Source organism: Pseudonaja textilis, chromosome 5 (assembly GCF_049901715.1).
Source record: "Pseudonaja textilis isolate UNSWEBS1 chromosome 5, rPseTex1.2, whole genome shotgun sequence".
In the NCBI taxonomy this organism is placed as follows: domain Eukaryota; kingdom Metazoa; phylum Chordata; class Lepidosauria; order Squamata; family Elapidae; genus Pseudonaja; species Pseudonaja textilis.
The window spans coordinates 25966150-25987123 of NC_141994.1; the positions used below are offsets into that span (position 1 = coordinate 25966150).

The 20974-nt window shown below is 42.0% G+C and overlaps 1 protein-coding gene across 2 annotated transcripts in view; it reads right to left on the minus strand.

Moving 5' to 3' along the window:
- The window catches only part of HGF (hepatocyte growth factor), an 80167-nt gene that overhangs the window by 33787 nt on the left and 25406 nt on the right, over positions 1-20974 (minus strand). The window contains exons 2-7 of one of the 2 annotated variants that reach the window (XM_026701058.2): positions 17454-17616; positions 15015-15127; positions 14187-14301; positions 11572-11714; positions 10525-10645; positions 6134-6252 (exon numbers count right to left, since the gene is read on the minus strand). In XM_026701058.2, coding sequence (XP_026556843.1) covers positions 6134-6252; positions 10525-10645; positions 11572-11714; positions 14187-14301; positions 15015-15127; positions 17454-17616 — 774 coding nt within the window. The remainder of the gene's footprint in view (positions 1-6133; positions 6253-10524; positions 10646-11571; positions 11715-14186; positions 14302-15014; positions 15128-17453; positions 17617-20974) is intronic. The other variant, XM_026701066.2, reaches the window with a different exon arrangement.

A 20974-nucleotide genomic window follows, 5' to 3' on the forward strand; every position in this document is an offset into this window, starting at 1 on the left:
GAAACAATTCTCAACTCTCTGTTTTAAGTTTCTGTGATGACCCAGGACAAGGCATGAAAGCCACACAGCCAGCTCAGAGTTCAAACTCCCCTTTAATGCTCTAACTTTCCCCCAAGCACTCCCACATTATGCAAGTCCCAGAGCAAAGTGCACAAAGATACACCTGCACAGCAGCTGCTGGCTGTAAGTAGTCCAGCAAAATGCTGTTAGAACAACAGCTTCAAGGCAGGAAGTCCAGCAGGGCAAGAGAACAAGGAAATGAATCCACGAAGCAAGGAAGAAGCAATGAGTCCATTAAGCAAGGGAAAAGGCTAGATATCAGCAATGGCACACAAAACTCCACAAATTCAGCATTTGTTCCCAACAAATGGCTCTCCCCACAGTGTCTCCTTAAGTCCTCAGATGTGCCTTGTGAAGAGGGGTAGGGAGCTCTCCTCCCAAGTTGTCAGGTTGGCCTGCACCGTTCCCGCCTTCTCTCCATTCTCCTTGCTCGGGGATCAGGAGGGGATGGTCCTTGCTCATTGCCTGAGCTCCTTCCCTTCTCATTTCCACTGCCTGCCCTCTCTCAGTCATCCTGCCCCCGTTCCTCTCTTCTGGCAAGCCATCCCAAGCCAGAGGAGCCCAGGGCTGCCTCATACTGCCCCTTCCCGCTTTCCTTGGAAGGCAATGAGGTTGCCCCATTGACCTCCATCTGGCCCAACTCCTACTCATCCTCCTCCATGGATTCAGGCTCCGACAGGGGCATGACACTTTCTATGAGGACCCTGTTTGTGTTTTGGGGGATTAAGGACTCCAAATGTAGGAAGTTAATGGAATTAAGAGCGTTGTTTGAGAATAATCAGTCCCAAATGTTTAACTGGCCACACTGATCAGCATTTACATGTGAAGCAAAGGAATCCTTAAGGAGTAACATTTGTGACCATAACCTCAATCCAACACAAAGCAAACATACTAAGCTTTTCTCTCTCCCTTGAGTTGAAAGAAATAGACTGTGCAAAATTAAAGTCCTGAATTCCTGTTTGGGTAACTGCAAAACTTGGATCTGTGTCATATGGAAATAACTAATCAAAGAACTCCTTGAAATTAATATTCCGAAAGAGTGATTAAGCTACTATTTATGCGCGTGGAAGAATGGCCCAGCTTCTGCAAGATCAGATATCAAAAATTCTCCGCAGAGCAGTTTCTTTGGAAGAAGCAGCCAATTTCCTGGAGTAAAGATCTTTTTGGAGCATGCTGTAGTCAGTCTTAGACAAGGTTTATCAGGGAATCCTTGAAAATGAGACTTAGAAAGAGAAGTGTTCCTCAAATAGGCCTTAGCTGCAGTTTCTCACAGCTGAAACGTCACTGATCATTTAAAATATTGATAGAACCAAAGGCTCTGCATATATAAATATCAGAGTAAGCCTTAATAATATATAATTAGAATGAAGTAGTCAGGGATGGGATGCTGGGGGTTTGCAGGGGTTCAGGAGAGCCCCTAGCTAAGGTTCTGTGCAGTTTGGAGAACCCCCAATCCCACTCCTGGCTGGCCCCGCCCATCACTCCCCGCCCCTCCCAGGACTCCCCATGCGGCCATTTTGTATGCAATACAGGGCGTGCGCGGAGGCTTGGGGAGGGCGAAAAATGGGCCTGCCGGAAGTTTGGGAAGGCTGGAAATGGGCCTGTTTCCAGCTTCTAGAGAACCTCCAGAGTCCGGGGAGGCCATTTTCACCCTTCCAGAGTCTTAAGGAAAGCCTCCGGAACCCAGGGAGGGAAAAAAACACCACCCGCTGTGGTGCAGGAGGCCAACTAGGCCACACCCATCATGGCCACACCCATCCATCAACTGGGCAGAGAAGTCTTTGCTAACATTTTTGAAGCCCATCCCTGGAAGTAGTTGAAAGTAAGGAATGAGCAGAAAACCTGCTACAGTTTCTTGTCCTGCCCTCGGATGCTTTGGAGAATAGCTTGTCTCCTTCTTTGTGGCAGCCCCTCAAATACTGGAAGACAGCCATCATGTCATCCCAAGTCCTTCTCTTCAGTAGACTAGCCATGCGCAGTTTCTGCAACCATTCATTGTATGTTTTAGCCTCCAGTCCCCTTGTCATTATTGTTGCTCTTCTCTGCACTCTTTCTAGAGTCTCAACATCTTTTTTAATAGTGTGGTGACCAGAATATACTTTACACACAGCCATCAATGGGAGGGGGTGTGTGGAATACAATAAAAACCAAATCTTGCTACAGAGAAGGATTGCAGCCTCCTATTGCTATGTTAAGGAAGCGCACTGGCTCCTCTCACATGTATCAAGTCACTTTGCGCCATATTGATGCTTTCCTGAGGCTCAGTTTTATCTTTCCCCAAATGCTTTATCACGGTGGTTTTGCATAATTTCCTGCCAAGATTGTTCAGCCTCATTTCCTAAGGAGAGTTCATGGTGAAGAATGATCTGTGTGCTTAAAGCTTCTGAATTCCCAACTCAGTCTGCAAAAGGAGGAATAAAAAATAATTCCACCTTGATTCTCAAGAGTTTACAAGATCAACATACTTTTAGGTGAAATCTATTTTTCTGGAGTTTTAAATGTCTCCTTCTTTCTTTCTTTTCCTTCTCTTCCTCTTCCTCCTTCTCTACCACCATGATTATTTCTCCTTCTCCTTCTTCCTTTTTCCTCTTCCTCTTCTTCTTCTTCCTTCTCCTCCTCCTCCTCTCCTCCTCCTTTTTTCTTCTCCTACATCTTTTACTTTTATTGTTAATGCTGCCACACTGAGAGGAAATTTGCATGCAACTTTTGATTTTAAAGACTCCTTGCTCACAGAGTCCAGAAATGAACTTTGCAAAGTATCTACAAATTTCTTCTTCTTTTCTTTCAAAACTTTTTCAAACATTTGAAAGTCTGTAATCAAAGCCTGCTCCTTTTTCTCGTGTATGAAACAGGGCTCCAATGACATAATGAAGGCTTCCATTTTGACTTTTTTGACTCCCCGCTCCCATGGATGTTCCTGTCTATATCATCTGTTTCCTGCAATAGACCTGGTTGGGTTGCTCTCCTTGTTGCTACTGAAACTGCTTGCTCTTTTAACATTGATTCTGATGCTGGACTTTTAATAGATTCCATTTTGCTGCTAGTTATCTGGAAGGTTCATTCCCCAAAATCATTTTAACAATAAATTAACAAGGCTTATTAATTGAACAAAGTTCTATTCTTCCAGCACCCATGTGATTCAACATGTGTTGAGTAGAGTAGAGTAGAGTAGAGTAGAGTAGAGTAGAATAGAATAGGAATTTGTCTTGGTGCAAATGCTCTCGGTGTACATAATAGAAAAGATACATTTGTCAAGAGTCAAGAATCATCAGGTCCAACACTTATTAGGAAGCTAGGTTTCACCTGGGTGCCTGGTTGGGGTGTGTTTGAGCTGGAGGTATCAGAGGGGATCTGTTTGTGCCTCCAGCTCAAACACACCCTAACCAGGCACCCAGATGAAACCTAGCTTCCTAACAAATGATAGCCACCCATTTACTTGGAGCCAAGCTGCACTAAAAGCCTCCAATACAGGAACACAATGTTGCCAGCCAACCAAGACAAAAAAAGCCACAAAACAGACAGAAGATATTAGAAACACCAGTCAAGCAGAACACAGCAAACTCCAAGACCGATAAACACAGACCAAGACTGCCAACCAATCAGGATGAAGAAAAAACCATTCTGGCACAGCAGTAGGCTAGCCCCAAATTTAAAACTGAAACAACTGTAAAAGTCTGACTCACAGACGAACACTATACAGAAGCCTGATGATGGCAGATGAGATTCTGCCGAAACGTTGCTACAACTTTAAAAGCACAACTATAATGACATGGGAAAATACCCAAACAAAGCTGAATACCATACATGTAAGTACCCACGAAAACTTAAGAATATATATATTCTTATTCTTATTTGTCTATCATCTATCTATTCTCTCCTCTATCTATCATCTACCTACCTACCTACCTACCTACCTATCTACTATCTATCTATCTATCTATATCATCTATCTATCATCTATCTATTTGTCTATCATCTATCTATTCTCTCCTCTATCATCTATCTATGTATCTATCTTCTATCGATCTATCGATCTATCCTCTCTTTCATCTATCTATCATCTATCTGTCTGTCTGTCTATCTATCATCTATCTATCTATCATCTATTTATCTATCGTTGGGGAACTCCGATCTAATTTATATGCCACCACAATTACAGGATACTTGTCCGCCAATAAAATATGAAAATGTTAGAAAATACAAAAGCATATAAAAGTGTGGATAGTGGACATGGCAATGTCTGAGAACAGCAGAATAGAAGAGAAAGAACCGTGTGTGTGTGTGTGTGTGTGTGTGTGTGTGTGTGTGTGTGTCACAAAATAGAAAGACCCTCAAATAGAACTAGGAGAATGTTTGTGGCAAAAGAAAGTCAAGACAGTACCAATAGCAATAGGTGCCTTGGGTACAATCCCAAAATATCTGGAGCACAACTTAAGTACCATCGGCATTGACAGATTCGCCATTAGTCAAGTGCAAAAGGCAGCTTTTCTTGGAATAGCTTACATCCTGTATCAGTCCTTTTAATACCATCGCACAACACCATCTGCCTTTGCTAATCCTTGGGAAGGCCTCAATAGGTGGATGAACATACCAAATGTAGCCTAAAAATCTGGCTGGCTGCACTGTCAGCCAGAACAAAGGTCTTTAAGAATGAGTTGCTCAAATACCGAATATTAACGAACATGTTCTTCCTAAGCACAATGACATGTCATAAGAAAAGGATTTATTCATAATGCAGGTTGTTCATAAGGCCTCTTATAGGAATTAACATTGAAAGAGAAAAAAATGGAGGCAACTGCAGGATCACGGTATAAAAACACATGCTGAAACTCATATGTATCACATTAAAAAAAGCTCTTAGTTTGATCGGTTATCGTGTAGAAGTTAAACACTGAGGTACATCATATCCAGACATCTTAGAAATGTAGCAGGTGTTTGTGTTCCCAAGAGAAGTCTTCCAACTTCAGTTTACATGTTAACAGCTAGCATAAAAATAACACCTGTTAGACAAGGTATGTAACAATTGCTTCTCAGATTTTTTTTTTTAATACTTCCATAACTTGTTGATAGGTGGCATAGAAAAATTCAGCACTTGTTGGATAGATACAAAGCTGAATCGAGGATCTGGCATACTGGTTTGTTCTATTTTAACCAAATAACAGAGTTGGAAGGGACCTTTGGAGGTCTTCTAGTCCAACCCCTGCTCAAGCAGGAGACCCTATACCCATTCCACAAAAGTGGTTTTCAAGTCTCTTCTTAAAATCCTCCAATGATGGAGCACCCACAACTTCTGCAGGAAAACTGTTCCACTGATTTAATTGTTCTAAGTGTCAGGAAATTTCTCCTTAGTTCTAAGTTGCTTCTCTCCTTGATTAGTTTCCATCCATTGCTTCTTGTCTTTCCTTCAGGTGCTTTGGAGAATAGCTTGACTGCCTCTTCTTTGGGGCAGCCCCTGAGATATTGGAACCCTGCTATCATGTCACCCCTAGTCCTTCTTTTCTCTAGACTAGCCAAACCCAAAACTTGAAACTGGTTTTTACATATTTTAGTCGTCAGGCTAAAATTTCAAAAGTATCTGAATTCCTGGAAGCCATCAATGATTTTTTTCTCCTTCCCAGAAGACTGGGAACAGCTCACCATTATTATAAACCCCTCTTACGATGTAGGGTTTTAGGGAAAGCTTTTAAAGGCAGTTTAAAGGGAGGCGGTGGCTAAGTGGCTAAGACAGGGAGCCTGTCAGTCAGAAAGGGTCGGCAGTAGCTTCTCTCCTGCATTAGTTTCCATCCATTGTTTCTTGTCCTGCCTTCAGGTGCTTTGGAAAATAAGTGGAACCCCTCTTCTTTGTGGCAGTCCCTCAAAAACTGGAAGACTGCCGTCATGTCACCCTTAGCGTCAATACAATGTCAACATCATAGAAGACAAGACTTTACAAAATTAAACCTGAGTCATCCTGCAATCCAGCATAGTCCTTGTCCCATTGTCATTGCTGACATCTGGTCTTTGATAAAAATAATCTTTCAAGGAAGTGGACTGGATGTTAAAAAAAAAATAACTTTCAAGCAAGGGGACTCACCACATGTTTTAATTGAGCAAAACTCCCAGGGGGTGTTTGGGTCAAGGGTGTAACACCATGGCCTCGGTTTACCATCTGGATTTCGGCAATAGTTATCATCAAAGCCTTTGTCAGGGTATCTGCAAACCACACCAACAAACATGTTAACTGAGACAGCTGCCAGGAGAAGACAAGCAGATACAAGATATATTCCCCCTTCAATGACCTCCAGCCCAGAGAAGAATAGATACAATGAGCCTCTGTGGTGCAGTGGTTAGAGTGCTGTGCTGCAGGCCACTTCTGCTGACTATCGGCTGTTCAAATCCCACCAGGCTCCAGGTTGACTCAGCCTTCTGTCCTTCCAAGGTGGGTAAAATTAGGACCCAAATTGTTGGGGCTAAGAGGCTGACTCTATAAACTGCTTAGAGAGGGCTGTAAAAGCACTATAAAGCGGTATATAAGTCTAAGGGCTATTGCTATTGTTACATTCCCTCCCAATGACCTCCAACCCAGAGAAGAATAGATACATTTCTCTCCCAATGATCCCCCAACCCAGAGAAAGTGTCCAAACACGTGAGCTATTGAATGACCAGGGAGACAGGAGGCTTATGGCTCATGAAGAGATCCCTCAACAGAAATCCTATCTTGACTAGTAGGACCTCTTTCCATAGGATGTAGACCATCTGGGGGTGAGGTCAAATCTGCTAATTGGTCATTTCTCCCCATTAGGGTCCATTCTGACACGATAGCCTTAATTGGTTTCCATCCAAGGGCCCAATTAAGTGTGAGCAATGTAAACATTTCATGATATGGCAAACTCATTAAGCCAAAGGGATCGTTTAGTTCAACAGCCCTGGGTTCAAAGCTATTTCCAACAAGCCGGGTTCTATTTTTAGGAGCCAGCCATTATTCCAAGGTCATGCCCTCATTTCCAGTCACTGCAGGGAACAAGTTGAGAAGAAATTAAATTTCCCTTTGACCTCCTGTATCTTGTCAGGGCTATTTTTTTTTTTTTGAACCCTGCTTCTAATTACTCTTGATATCCTTTCCCTGGTTATTTGTGAAGGAAATCAAGAGGTGGCAGACTTAACAAGACCGTGGTGAGATTCTTGTATGAATAGCTTTCCATTATTCATTCAGAACTCCTTATTTGTTGGTTTTACGTTTATTATTTCTGGTCTGCTGGCAGGAGAAGGTCTGATTGGATTTAAACAATCTTTGACTGGAGCCCTTTCAAAATTTCCACTGATGTGGTCCTCACCGGATGATTAAAACCTAATTTACAATTAGCCTACTGGAGAAAGTTCTTTTTATTCTCAAGGGTCTTTAATACACACACACACACACACACACACACACACACACACACACACAGTGCAGAATTCTTTTTCCTTTTAAGAGATGAGACTCAATATGATTATTTTTCCTTGGAAAGAAACCAGGAGGAGATGGCATCCTCTGACTGGAACTCTGTGGAGCGGCTTGCCAACAAATGTTATGAGTGCTGCATCACCGGAAATTTCTAAGGGATTCGACAGCCATTTTTCTGGAATGGTATAGGAGTCTCCTGCTTGAGCAGGAGGTTGGACTAGAAGACCTCCAAGGTCCCTTCCAGGTCTAGGACTCTATGATTCTTTTCTCCGAGAACATTTAAGCAACCAAAACAGCTGTTTTTATCCAAATCTGCAGATGCCAGTGACATCACCAATAGACTTAAGAGGGCCCAATTGCCACACACAACCCAGCTTCGCCTGCCCAGCTGTGTCCTCGGTGATATTCCCACCCCCCCAATCTCTTCCCGCAGATTATTCTTCCCTAATCTAATGCAGCAAATTCTACTTATCGACTTTGTGGTCCAACAGCAAAGCTTTCATAGGAAGGTGTTTTTTTTTTTTTAATCAGCCTTCTAAAAGTCATTCTTGCTCAGCCGTGGGGGGTCGAGAGAAAAACAATTCTTTGCCCCGAGGGATCCTTGGTGCCCTCTGAGCTTGGTTGTTTTCTTGCAGATGTTTCATTACCCAAATACTAGGAAGTATCAACAGTGCAGATGGGTGCTAGCACTGATGATGTTACCTAGTTGGGTAATGAAATATCTGCAAGAAAATAACCAAGCTCAGAGGGCATCAAGGATACCACAGTTGCCATCCTCCTACTCCTCCCCTTCCTCCTCTTCTCCTTTCACTTCTCCTTCTATCTCCTCCTTCTCCTCTCCACAAACCTCATTCCCTTCTAGAACTGATGATGTTACCTAGATGGGTCATGAAACTACTATGGCTTCCAAAGCTGACACATCTGCAAGCAAACAACCAAGCTCAGAGAGCACTAAGGATCTCACAGTCTCCTCCTCCTCCTTTTCTTCCTTCCATTTGTGGTTCTGTCTCCTCCTCCTCCCCTTTCTCCTTCTCCTCTCCATGAACCTCACTCCCTTCTACAACTGATGTTCTTACCCAGCTAGATCAAGACACACCTGCCAGAAAACAACCAAGCTCAGAGAGCACCAAGGAGCCCCAATCTCTAGTCTTCCTATTCTCTTACGGACTCTCATTTTGGCCTTCATGGCAAGTAGAAGAGGGACCTGTGTCCTTCATTAATGACCCAGTCTGCTTTTGAAGTAGGTGGGGGGGGAGTTATCAATAAATAAATACAGATTATTCCATTTGGCCGGAACTTCTTGTAACTTTCATAAGCGGAGAATCCAGCATTTGACAAGATGAAAGCGCAACTATTTCTACAGAGATTTACATAAAAAGTAAAGCTCATTAATCATGAGAGTTATTTCAGTATCTCTGATAAAGTGCTTCTTTCAAGTTATTTTTAAATTCTCCATCCTGAACCTGTCTGTGAATACCCTCTTTCCCTTTATTTTATTAAAATCCAGCTACCTGAATAATGATTTGCCTCCCTGCCTTTAATTAGGCTCTTCATGGATGCCAGCTTAAAAGAGATTTCTTTCTGGTGTACAATTAATATTAACTGAAAATCTTTTTTTAAGATGGAGGTACGGGAGGTGCCTGTCTCAAATTCTCTAAGAGAAAATGGTATCAAGTAAAATTTAGCACGGGGTGGAGTTCATAGACTTTATGAGATGACACGAATCAATTAATAAAATAACTATAAGGGTTGATGATCATTAGCTTGGGCTCATCTTTGATGGATGGAAATGTATGTAGAGATTATTGGGACATCACCAGTCATCTCCCTGACAGAACTTTCAGAGAACTTTACAAAACAAGGGGTCCTTTAGTGCTCTCAGGGCTTGGTTGGTTTCTTGCAGACATTTCATAACCCAAGTAGGTAACATCATCAGTGCTAGTCACTAATCATGCTAGTACTGATTATGTTCCCTAGTTGGATCATCTGTGAGAAAACCAACAAGCTCAGAGAGCACTAAGGACCCCTCATTTCAAACCTGAGCTACAAAGATTCTCCTTTATGAGAGAATATTTACAAAATTAATCGATAGCTTTACAAAACAATATTTCTGGTCCAATTCCTCCTTCTATTTACTCTCATGGTGAAAGTCCATCTCTTAGTATGGTTGAAAGAGCTGGTTTCAAGCTTGATTTGGGACCTGTATTTTCGTCTAGTCTAAGTGCTGTTTTCAGAGGTCCATCATTAAACATTCAACCAACCCAAAGGACATTTTTATTGGTCCCAGTTATTGGATCAGTTTATCAATCAGTGTTCGTTTAACTTTCCTAATAGGGAATTTTCCACAAAGCTTCATTGATGCTTCATAAGCATCCTTCTTAGATTCTGTTGAAGCTAAGTAAGATTTGCTATATATATATTATTTCCTCTTTTCATTCTTTACTGGGAAGAATGTCAGGATTCCGGCAGTTCCCCCAATTAAATCATGAGTCTCAAGCCAAATTTCCAAAACTTCAAAAGGATTTATCGGGAGGGGAACCGCCTGAGTGTAGTCGACTCTGAGACACATCATTCATTGTCATCCTTGACCCTGGTTTTCCCCCATCCCCTGGGAGTATCGTAATTCATATTCCCCAATGGGACACCTCCATAGCCAAGAGTCATCAATCATACTTTCCAGTTAGACTTTTGCATGCAGAAACTTCAGTCACCTAGTTACTATCTTTGTAAAACTATTTATGGAATGCACTTTTGCTTTCCAAGCTGCCACGCTACTCTTTCAAACCCCTTTCCCTCACCTCCCTTTCTATTGGCAACTTGAAAAAGACCACAGAAATATTTTATGAGTTGACAAAGAATTCACTTGGAGAATGGTACCAGTCTGTGGAACTATATTTAGCTAAAGAAATAATAAAGATGAATTCGTCCTCGTCTGTGCTCTTTGGTACTGCTTTAATTTCCTAAAATGCCTAGGTGCCAAAAGTCAAATGTCATTCTGTTTTACAGATGTATAAAATTGGGAAAAGAATTAGCATTTTTACTTCTCTGGACGAAAAGGATGTCTATGTGGTCTCTGAAGGTCCCAACGTTGACATTCTTTGCCCGTTTCAGTATGATCCATTGGACCTCGGTAGCCTTCGCCATTGCATGTCATGCACTCAACTAAAAAGCAGAAAATACAACAATCTCACTAAGATGATTGGGAAGGGAAAGGAAATGGGAGGGAAGTGGGGGAGGAAGGAAAGAAGGAAGGGGAAGAGAGACAAGGAAGAAAAGACAAGGAAGGAGGAGGGGGGGAAGGAAAGGGGAAGGGAGGGAAGAAGGGGAAGGGGAAGGAGAGACAAGGAAGAAAGGGGAGGGGGAGAGAGGAAGGAAGGAATGGGAAGGAAAGACAAGGTAGAAAAGACAAGGAAGGACACAGGGAAGGAAGTGGGGGAGGAGGGAGGGAGGGAAGAAGGAAGGGGAAGGGGAGACAAGAAAGACAAGGAAGGGGAGAGGAAGGGAAGGGAAGAGGGAGCGAGGGAGGAAGGAAGGGGAAGGAGAGACAAGGAAGAAAAGACAAGGAAAGGAAGAGGGAGGAAAGGGGAGGGAGGGAGAAAGGAAGGAATAGGAAGGAGGGACAAAGTAGAAAAGACAAGGAAGGAGAGAGGAAAGGAAGGGGGGAGGAGGGAGGGAGGAAGAAAGAAAGGAAGGGAGGGAGTGAAGGTGGTTTTATATACATTTGAGGAAAGAGCTCCCAATTTTGAATATCCCACTGCTCCAAAATACCATTGCTTTATTGCCAACCTTCTTTCTCTGAGTTCTCACTCTTTTGCTTACAGAAGAGACAATGGAGAAGCAAAACAAACACAACAGGTTTGTTCCTTATTATTGGTGTAAACCTATTATTCAACTCTACAATGTAATTTTTTAAAAAAAAATCACGAAGTGATACAGAGTTGTACACTTGTGGAAAGTAAACCCAGAGCAGAACGGGAGGAGTAACCACTAACCTAACGTTCATGACACCCAACCTCTGGCAATGTTTTCCCCGTTACCCGTTTTCAGCCCAATCTGAGACCTGGTGATCCCAACAGCCCGAGCATTACCTTCCGAGCAGAGAGGGATCTTGCAGACTTCGTGGCGTGTTTCTGGATCGCTGGTAAAACACCAAGGGCCCCCTTCTTCTCCTCGTGGATTGCGGCAGTAGTTTCTTTGAAGATCTTTACCTCGATAGCTCGAAGGTAAAAAGCTAGTTTTAAAATGATAATCATTACGGTATAAGAGCATGCACATTGGGCTCTGAACCTCTCCAATTTCATGTTAATTTAACAGTCTGATTGTGGGCTTCCTCGCCCCATATAGCTTAGATAGATAATGTTTATTGTCGTATTTTTATTGTGAGCGCACTGGCCCAGATTAAAAATAAAATTATGTTGCCTGCTCTCAAGAGAAAGTGTGTATCTACCCAAATTCACACATAATATACAATATGTTCAGTACATACATAAATATATACCTGCAACACACAGAGAGAGAGATTGAGAGACTCCCAATTGAAATATTCCATCTGACCTCTCGGGAAAGATCTAGTACAACTTGCTGTGGCCATCTCACCGTGGCCATCTCACCATGGCCAACTCTGCATGGCCAACTCACTATGGCCAACTCTCCATGGCCAACTCACTATGGCCAACTCTCCATGGCCATCTCACCATGGCCAACTCACCATGGCCAAGTAACCATGGCCAACTCTCCATGGCCAACTCATCATGGCCAATTCTGCATGGCCAACTCACCATGGCAAACTCACTATAGCCAACCCACTACAGGACAACTTGTTGCAGGACAAGAAGGGGTGAAATAGAATTATTAATGAAAGGATGTGTCGAGGCTGACTCGTAAACTCCACAACATAAATGAAGGGAGGGGCAGGGGAATGCTTGGAATGAATTGGGAACTGGGAGGGACATAAGGAATTTATTTCATCCATTTGCAGGCTGAGAAAATCTTGCCACTTCAAGGCCATGGGATGGGAACCTTCTGAAGGCACAGACTGTTTACCCAAAAATAAAAATAACATATTGGATTGGTGGACAATGGACATACAGGTTGCCCCCATGGTGTAAAGGGGAAATTGACTATGCTGTTTCTTGCGTGAAAACTTTACAGCTAGCTTTGCTTCTTTTGTGCTTGTATGGATCTATCCGTAAAGTTCTACTCTTGGTAAAATAATGTCCCTGGAGTTTCTTTTGCTGCATATGCCAATGGGACAGTTGACAGGACACTAAAGGAGGGACAAAACAAAATGGGAATGACAAAAATAAAAACAATTTTAAAATTATTTTAAAAAATTAAATTGAAAATTAACATTAATTAAGTTGAATTGCTGCATGGCAAGTTGTCCTATAGTGAGTTGGCTGTGGTGAGTTGGCCATGGCAAATTGGCCAAGGCAAGTTATCCCAGTCTTTGGAAATACCTATTCTTGTTTTCAGTAGGGTCATAATTCCCATTTTCACTATTGAAGTCAAAGCAGGATGTCATAAGGTTGGAGTGTCTTTGAGTTAGAATATTGTGTATGCACACTTTTAATCTTTCCCTCCCTCCAGTATACATAGGCACAGATTCGTGTTCACATATAACATTTAGAAATTAAAATTTAGAAACCATATTAAAGTTCTAGAGCAAAACAGTAGGCAAAATGTTTAGGATCTGGGATTTAAGGAGTCATTTTTATTTACATGTCATTCTAGAATTGCACATAATGTGAACAATATCTCTCCTAGTTTGCAATGTAGAGGCCTAAGGCACTTTATAGGTAGTTGATAGGCAGAAGGTATCGTAATAATTACTTTATATTATCAAATTGACACTATTTAGAAAAATATTTCTAATGAAGTTGGATGAGTCCTACTGCCATGCAATAGGGGTAAGGGAATTTCACTCCCAAATAACATCTAATCTCAGTCAGTTTAGCTCAATTGTGGTCATAAGAAGAGGACTATCTGGATTAGGGGAATATCCTTCTCCACATCTGAGCAAAATCTTCCAGGCTAGGAAAGATAAGCTCTCACTTCAAGTTTGTAGCAAACACCTAGATTATCATAAATGTACTATCCTCCTTCAGCCTTGCCCAGAAAAAAAAAATTGTAATAAATTCATCTGAAGCACCAAGGACCAATTATAAGTCATCTTTTCCAGTATTGTTGTAACTTCAATCATTACCTTTTAATGACCCCATAATCCCTTGCTGGGTGGAGTCTGGGCAACTGAATGGAGCTGAGTGTTTAATGGCCGGATGCCTTTCCTGTTGCCAATGCAGAGTTATATTCAGCAGATATATTCTCAACATGCACACAGAGAAAAATATCTGCCTCTGCCTAGGATTGAACTCACAGCCTCCTGATCATGAGGCGAGAGCTCCAACTACTAGGCCACCACACCACTCTGTTATGGTAACTTCAATGAATGGTTCAAGTCAAGGACTTCTTGTATGTTCCTGTTCTCATGCCATGAAACATGTGTTAGTCAGCTTTCTATCACACTTCAACACAACCATAGAGGAACCCCAAAAAGGGAAGAAGATGGCAGCCATCAAGGGATCACCCTCTTGACTTTTTACAGCCATCCTCCCAGCAGGCACCTAGGATCATCTTCCATGGATTTGGCCATTCAAAGAACCATCATTGTTGGAAAAGGCAGGGTTGATCCCACCAATCTTACCTGTGTTCGTGAGGTATGGTCGAATTCCAGGCTTGGCATTCAATCCCGCTTTTTGTGACTGATATGTTTCCCTTGTACGTTGCTCCTTTCCCAATAATGCAGTTTCGAACGTAGTCTGTTAGAATCAACGAAAACAAAGCCAAAAAGAAGGTGAACGTTTTCTGAAGAGCAGGTATACAAATTTAACAGGTGATCGATGCCTTGAAATGTCTGTTTCAATCAATTTCTGATAAGGTTACCTAGTTGGGTTATGAAACGTCTGCAAGAAAACAACCAAGCTTAGAGAGCACCAAGGACCCCACAGTCCTTCTCCTCCTCTTCTTCCTCCTCCCCCTCCCTCCTCTCTGTTTCCTCCTCCTCTCTCCTCCTTCTCTTTCTCCTCCCCTCTCCTCTCCTCTCTCCTCCCCTCCTCCTCCTGTTTTCCTCTCCTCCTCTCTCCTGTTTCCTTCTCCTGTCCTCCTCCTCTTCCTCCACCTCCTCCTCCTCTCTTCTCTCCTCCTCCCTTCCTCCTCCTCCTCTCTTCTCTCCTCCTCCCTTCCTCCTCCTCCTCCCACTGAAGTTGTCACCATGGTGGATAAGGAAACATCTTCAAGAAAACAGTCAAGCTTAGAGAGCACCAAAGACCCCACCGTTCAACCCTGAGCGACAAATAGTCTGTTCTAAGAGTGGAATCAAATAAGCTTCCATGGGGACAAGGAAAACCTTCCTCCCCTTCCACTTTATCCATAGCCCACAGTACCACCTGCTTTGCATAATTACATGAAACTCTTGTCCAACAAAAAAAAAATTGTCTTAGCTCTGTAGCATCCAAGTTAGCCACTTACATACCTTTCTTTTCATAGAGAATGAATGTGTTGTCATGTTTTTTCCTGACTCCATTTTCTAGGCTAGTAAAAGATAACCAATGGCAACGTTTGGCTGTTTTGTCAAATGCAAAAGCCCTGGATAGAAAATAAAATAAATTGCAGAGTTAACTTCTACAGGAATATATGGTTTTCATTACCACCATAACTAGAGGGGAGAAAATCTCAAGAGACTAGATGAAAGTAAGTTAACTTCACATAAAGTCTTCTTCCTTTTCCTCCTCTTCTTCTTCCTCTTCTTACTTTTCCTCCTCTTCTTCTACCTCTTCTTCCTCTTCTTCTTCTTCCTCTTCTTCTTCCTCTTCTCCTCCTCTTCCTCCTTCTCTTCTCCTTCTTCCTCCTCCTCTTTCTCTTCTTCTTCCATCTCTTCTCTTCTCTCCTCCTTTTTCTCTTCTCTCCCTTCTCCCTCTTCTTCCTTTTCCTTTTCCTCTTCCACTTCTCTTTTCTCCTCCTCCTCCTTTCTCCCTTCTCCCCCTTCTCCCTCTTCCTCTTGACTCAAGAAGATTAGCATTTTCATTGAGAGTCAAGTCTGATGCAGATAAATGTAGGATCTTACTAGGCCAATAAGATTTTGCTGTGTTCAAAATATCTGGAAAAGTTATGGTAGGCCAAGAAATTCCAGATCCATCATTGCTTTGCTCAGCTGATGATAGCGGCCTGAAGCCTACTTTCTTTGAATAAAAGATGTTGCACCTAATAGACTGAGAAAACACAACTTGAAGAATGTAAACAAGCTTTTTTGTTGGGCTTCTGTCCAGCTGGACCCAGTAGGAAGGACTGTGCTGATGAGAATATAATTTATGAGCAGGGGAGGTTGTAGTGATTTATCATCAGGAGTTTTGAGTTTGATTCCAAAAATGATTATATGGAAAGGAAATAGGTTTGTTTTTTTTTAAGAAATTCTGCACAAGCGTAAGCTGTGTGGGAGTAGAAAATGTTACCAACAATTGGTAGAGTCTTATTATTCTTCACTTCTCTGGAGTCTCAACCAATTAAGTATCAGTTACATCACAAACAACTTCTAGATGTAGCCCAGAATCTGTCATACTCAAGAAAGTTGGAGAATCTCAAGCTTTTTATCCACCCCCTCATGAAGTCAATACTATAAGCAGAGAGATTTTGTTAACTTCCAGTGGATTCTTTTTTCAGAACAAAGCTATGCGCTTCGTTTTCATTTTTACCACGAAACACTTGAAAACCCAACATTTCCAACACTCCATGCAAGGGAACAAATGTTGCTCTGAGATCTTGAAAATCCAAGAGTTGTCCCACTACACACACACACAAACACACACACACACACACACACACACACACACGATAGCTTTGAGGGTGGAAGTTTGTTCTCCAAGCTTGTGGGTTGATTTCTGAACATACCAAGCTAGGTAACATCTTCATTGGAGTTTAGGGGATGTCAGTGTTCTTCTGCTTATAAGAGCTTCATGCAATGAGTATGTTTTGTGATAGGAGGATCATATCAAGTGTCAGGTTTGGAAGCCATATTTTACTTGGAAGCTTTGAGGCTGCCACATTCAGTGTCTGGGAATTTGGGAGGGGGGAATTTCACAGTGGGGTATAAGATGAGACACAACAACACTCTTTCTCAGAAAGTCAAGGACATGTTGCCCTGCACCTGGAGGAGAGTGACTGGAGGGATGTCTCCAGTTGGGACAAAGATTTGATTGGGCCATGTGATTGACTAATGGGCGCAGGGGATGGATCTTTGATTTCTCTTTGGGGAAGGGAAAACCCGGAACTATCAGATTTGGGTTTTCCCAGATGTGCCAACTCTGATAAAATGGAACTTTGAGGGACTGATTGATGTCTCAGAGTTTATTGGTATGAAGTTGGTTAGTTGGAATGCTGACAATAAGTGAGAATCTAGCGATGGGTCTTGTGTTGGTCACATCAAGTGATGGTCTTACGATAGGTCAGGTGTGGGTCACATCAAGTGAGGGTCTTGTGGCAGGTCTTGTAGTGGGTCATGTCAAGCTTCAGGTGTGGGTGTGTCAAGTGAGGGTCTTGCGATGGGCCAGATGTGAGTCATCAGTGAGAGTCTTCTGGTGGGTCTTGTGATAAGGAGAATTGCCCCTTTTGTCTTAGCTGTTCTTGCCTTCTAGCAGCTCTGCGCAAGTACACACTGGGAACAGGCTCCCTTTATTCCTCTTCCTCGCTCCTGCCAGATTCTGAAGGCTCCGGAGTCAGCACATAACTCCCAGATGGCCCTGGCCCCATCCCTGCATCAGATGCAGGACCCTCATCCGAGTCCTCCCCAGACTCCCATACTGGCCCATGTTCCTCCACACTGTCTGACTCTGCTGCCATCTCCACAGGCTGCCAGTGAACCACAACAAAAAGCAGAACCATTAGATTCCCCCCCCCAAAAAAATGCAACATTCCTTACCTGCAAATGAATAAAAGTCCTTTACTTCGGCTGCATCTCTTGGCACACTGTTCTGTCGTATTTAGCAGCTTCGTTTTCACTTTCAGTGCCTTGTCTATCCTTACTAATGAGGTATCGACTGTTTTCTGGTAGTCATGGAGGGGATTTCTTTTCCCTTTGTTTTCTGCAGAAGGAAATGACAAACACACCCGTCTAATTCCATCGTTCCAAGAAAGCCAACCTGATAAGGACAACTATATACAGGGAGTCCTTGAGTTACGACCACCATTGAGCCCAAAACCTATGCTGCTTAGTGAGACATGTGTTCAGGGATTTTTGTGCCACGTTATGACTTTCCTTGCCACCGTAGGTTAAGTGGATCATTGCATTTGTTAAGTGGGTCACATGGTTTTTAAGTGAATCTGGCTTCCCCGTTGACTTTGCTTGTCAGAAGGTCGCAAAAGGGGATGGCATGACCCCCTCGGGACACTGCAACCGTCATAAGTATGAACTATTTGTCAAGCATCTCAGTTTTGATCATGTGACCATGAGGATGCTACAAAGGTCATTAGCATGAAAAACGGTCCTAAATCACTTTTTTCAGCGCCGTTTTAACTTCGAAAGGTCACTAAATGAACTATTGTAAGCCGAGGACTACCTATATAAATATTACAATGAGGATTCTGATCTCCATTGTGTTCGTAAGTTGTAACATTAATAACATGACTCAAGAAGTGTTTTACTCTCACTGGCACCTGGGAACAGGTAATTTGTATTTTAGACTGCAGTTTGTAGGTTTTCCAGGGAGAGGGAGAAAAGCTTGTACTGCAAATGTCAAGTACAGGAGAAACCAGGAAAGTCAGACAGTCCAATTGAGTATAATGATTTAAGATTAAGCCCTCCGCAAGAATCTTGCCAACTAACAGGGGAATGAGCGGCAGATAAGAAAGGCATTCACAGTGGGCTGTAAATACTCCAACACTGGAAGTTTTTAAGAAGAGATTGAACAACCATTTGTCTGAAATGGTCTAGGGCTTCCTGCCTGAGCAGTGGGTTGGACTAGAAGACCTCCAAGGTCCCTTCCAACTCTGTATTCCATTCCATTCTATTCTGCATTCTATTCTGCATTCTGTTCTGCATTCTGTTCTGTTCTGTTCTATTCTGTTCTGTTCTATTTTGTTCTGTTCTATTCACTTTTCCTCTGTTCTGTTATATTATATTCTATATTCTGTTCTATATTCTATTCTAGTTATTCTATTCTATTCTATATTGTATTATATGTTCTGTTCTGTTCTAGATTCTATTCTATTTTCTATTCAATTCTATATTGTATTCTACATTCTGTTCTGTCCTATTCTAATTCTTGATTCTTGATTCTATTCTATTCTAATTCTCTATTCTATTATTTTCTAATTTTCTATTCTATTCTAATTCTTGATTCTTATTCTACTATTCTATTCTATTTCTCTATTCTATTCTAATTCTCGATTCTATTCTAATTCTCGATTCTATTCTAATTCTCGATTCTCGATTCTCGATTCCATTCCATTCCATTCTATTCTATTCTAATTCTTTATTCTCTATTCTATTCTCTTCATCTCTTGCAGACATTCAGGGACTCATGACTGATGACACATTTGATCCCTCCCTCTGGCTCAGCCTGGTCATCTCCTACAAAGAAAAGCCCAAGAGTTCCCCTTGAATCATTGTACTTAAATTGCAAAATAAAACAAATTAAGTCACTCGTTAAATGCTGCAACTCTGTGTGGGTGGAATGAGAGACAAAAGGGAAGTGGATGTACTGAACGAAGGAAAGCAGAGACAATTGGTTCAGATTTGAAACAACTGCCCTTTTTAATAGTAAAAGTGTGTTTAGCACATAATTCAAAACTTCTGTGGTGTCTAACCTATTACAGGTGTGTATGTGGGTGTGGAAAACCCCTACCATCTCTTACCTCTGAATGCTAAATTAGGATAAAGATGAATCTGACATCTTAACAGAAAAGATTTTTTAGTTGGGACCATGAATGAATGTTTAACTTCCTTCCTTCCATGATACCCATCAGAAATCTGCAGGGAAATCTTGACTGTTCTCTGAAAAACCACAGAATTTCAACTCAACATCTATGAAGATTCTCACTCATCGAGGTCACGGTGGCTCTCAAAGTTGCTTTTTTTCAAGAGGCAACTGGACTTCCTTGGTTTTGCCTTGAAGATGTTTCCCTACTCATCCGAGAAGCTTCTTCAGTTCTGACGGAATGGTGGGGAATTTTGAAGCAGAACTGAAGGAGCTTCTTGGATGGGAAGTGAAATGTCTTCAAGGAAAAAAATTAAGGAAATACAGTTGCCTTTTGGGAAAAAAAGTGCTAACAAAATGAAATTCAATATAGAGAAATGTAAAGTCTTACACTTAGGCAAGAAAAACCAAAAGGACACATATAGACTGAGTGAAACCAGGCTTAATAGCAGTAACTGTGAGAGGGATCTTGGAGTCTTAGTGGACAACCAGCTGAATACGAGCCAGCAGTGTGTGCAGCAGCAGCCAAAAAAGCTAATGCAATCCTAAATTGCATTAACAGAGGGATACAGTCGAGATTCAGGGAGGTGTTAATACCACTCTATAAAGCCTTAGTAAGGCCACAGCTAGAGTAAAGCATCCAGTTTTGGTCACCACACTATAAAAAAGATGTTGAGGCTATGGAACAAGTGCAGAGAAGAACAACCAGGATGACGAGGGGACTGGAGACTAAAACATATGAAGAACAGGAACTGCAGGAACTGGGCCTGGCTAGTCTAGTGAAGAGAAGGACCAGGAGAGACAGGAGAGCAGTCTTCCAGCATTTGATGGGCTGCCACAGAGAGGAGGGGGCCAAGCTATTTTCTAAAGTGCCTCTAGGCCAGACAAGGAATAATGGATGGAAACTGAACAAGGAGAGATTCACCCTGGAAATAAGGAAAAATTTTCTGACAGTGAAAGCAATCAACCTGTGGAACAGAAGTTGCCTTCAGAAGTTGTGGTAGCTTCATCCCTGGAAACTTTCGAGAAGAGACTGGACTGCCCTCTGTCAGAAATAGTGTAGGGTCTCCTTGTGTGGAGGGTTGGACTAGATGACCTACAATGTCCCTTTCAACTCTGTTAATCTGTATCTAAGTACCTTTAGGATTCTTCAGGATCATCTTAACACAGCAACTCAGATAAAAGAGAAGAAAACCAGGAGCTTACTTGTTGGATGCTTTTGGAAAATATATGTTTATGTTCGCATGAAATCCTTCAATAGAGGATTTATGTCCAAAAAATATTTGTTAGACAATTTGGAGATCACTGTGCTATTTTATTTCCTTAAAAGAAACAATCCTACAGAGCCTTGGAGATATTGAGCTGAGTTTTGGCATCATTGATGTCCTTTATAGGATTTTTACAGCTTTCATCTACCTCTGCCAACATAAATGAAGCCGATACAGATTTGATGTTCTCTCTTTATAGCCTAGGGACCAATTTTCCCCCTCCAGCTGAATCCCAAAGCACATCAGATCAAATCAAA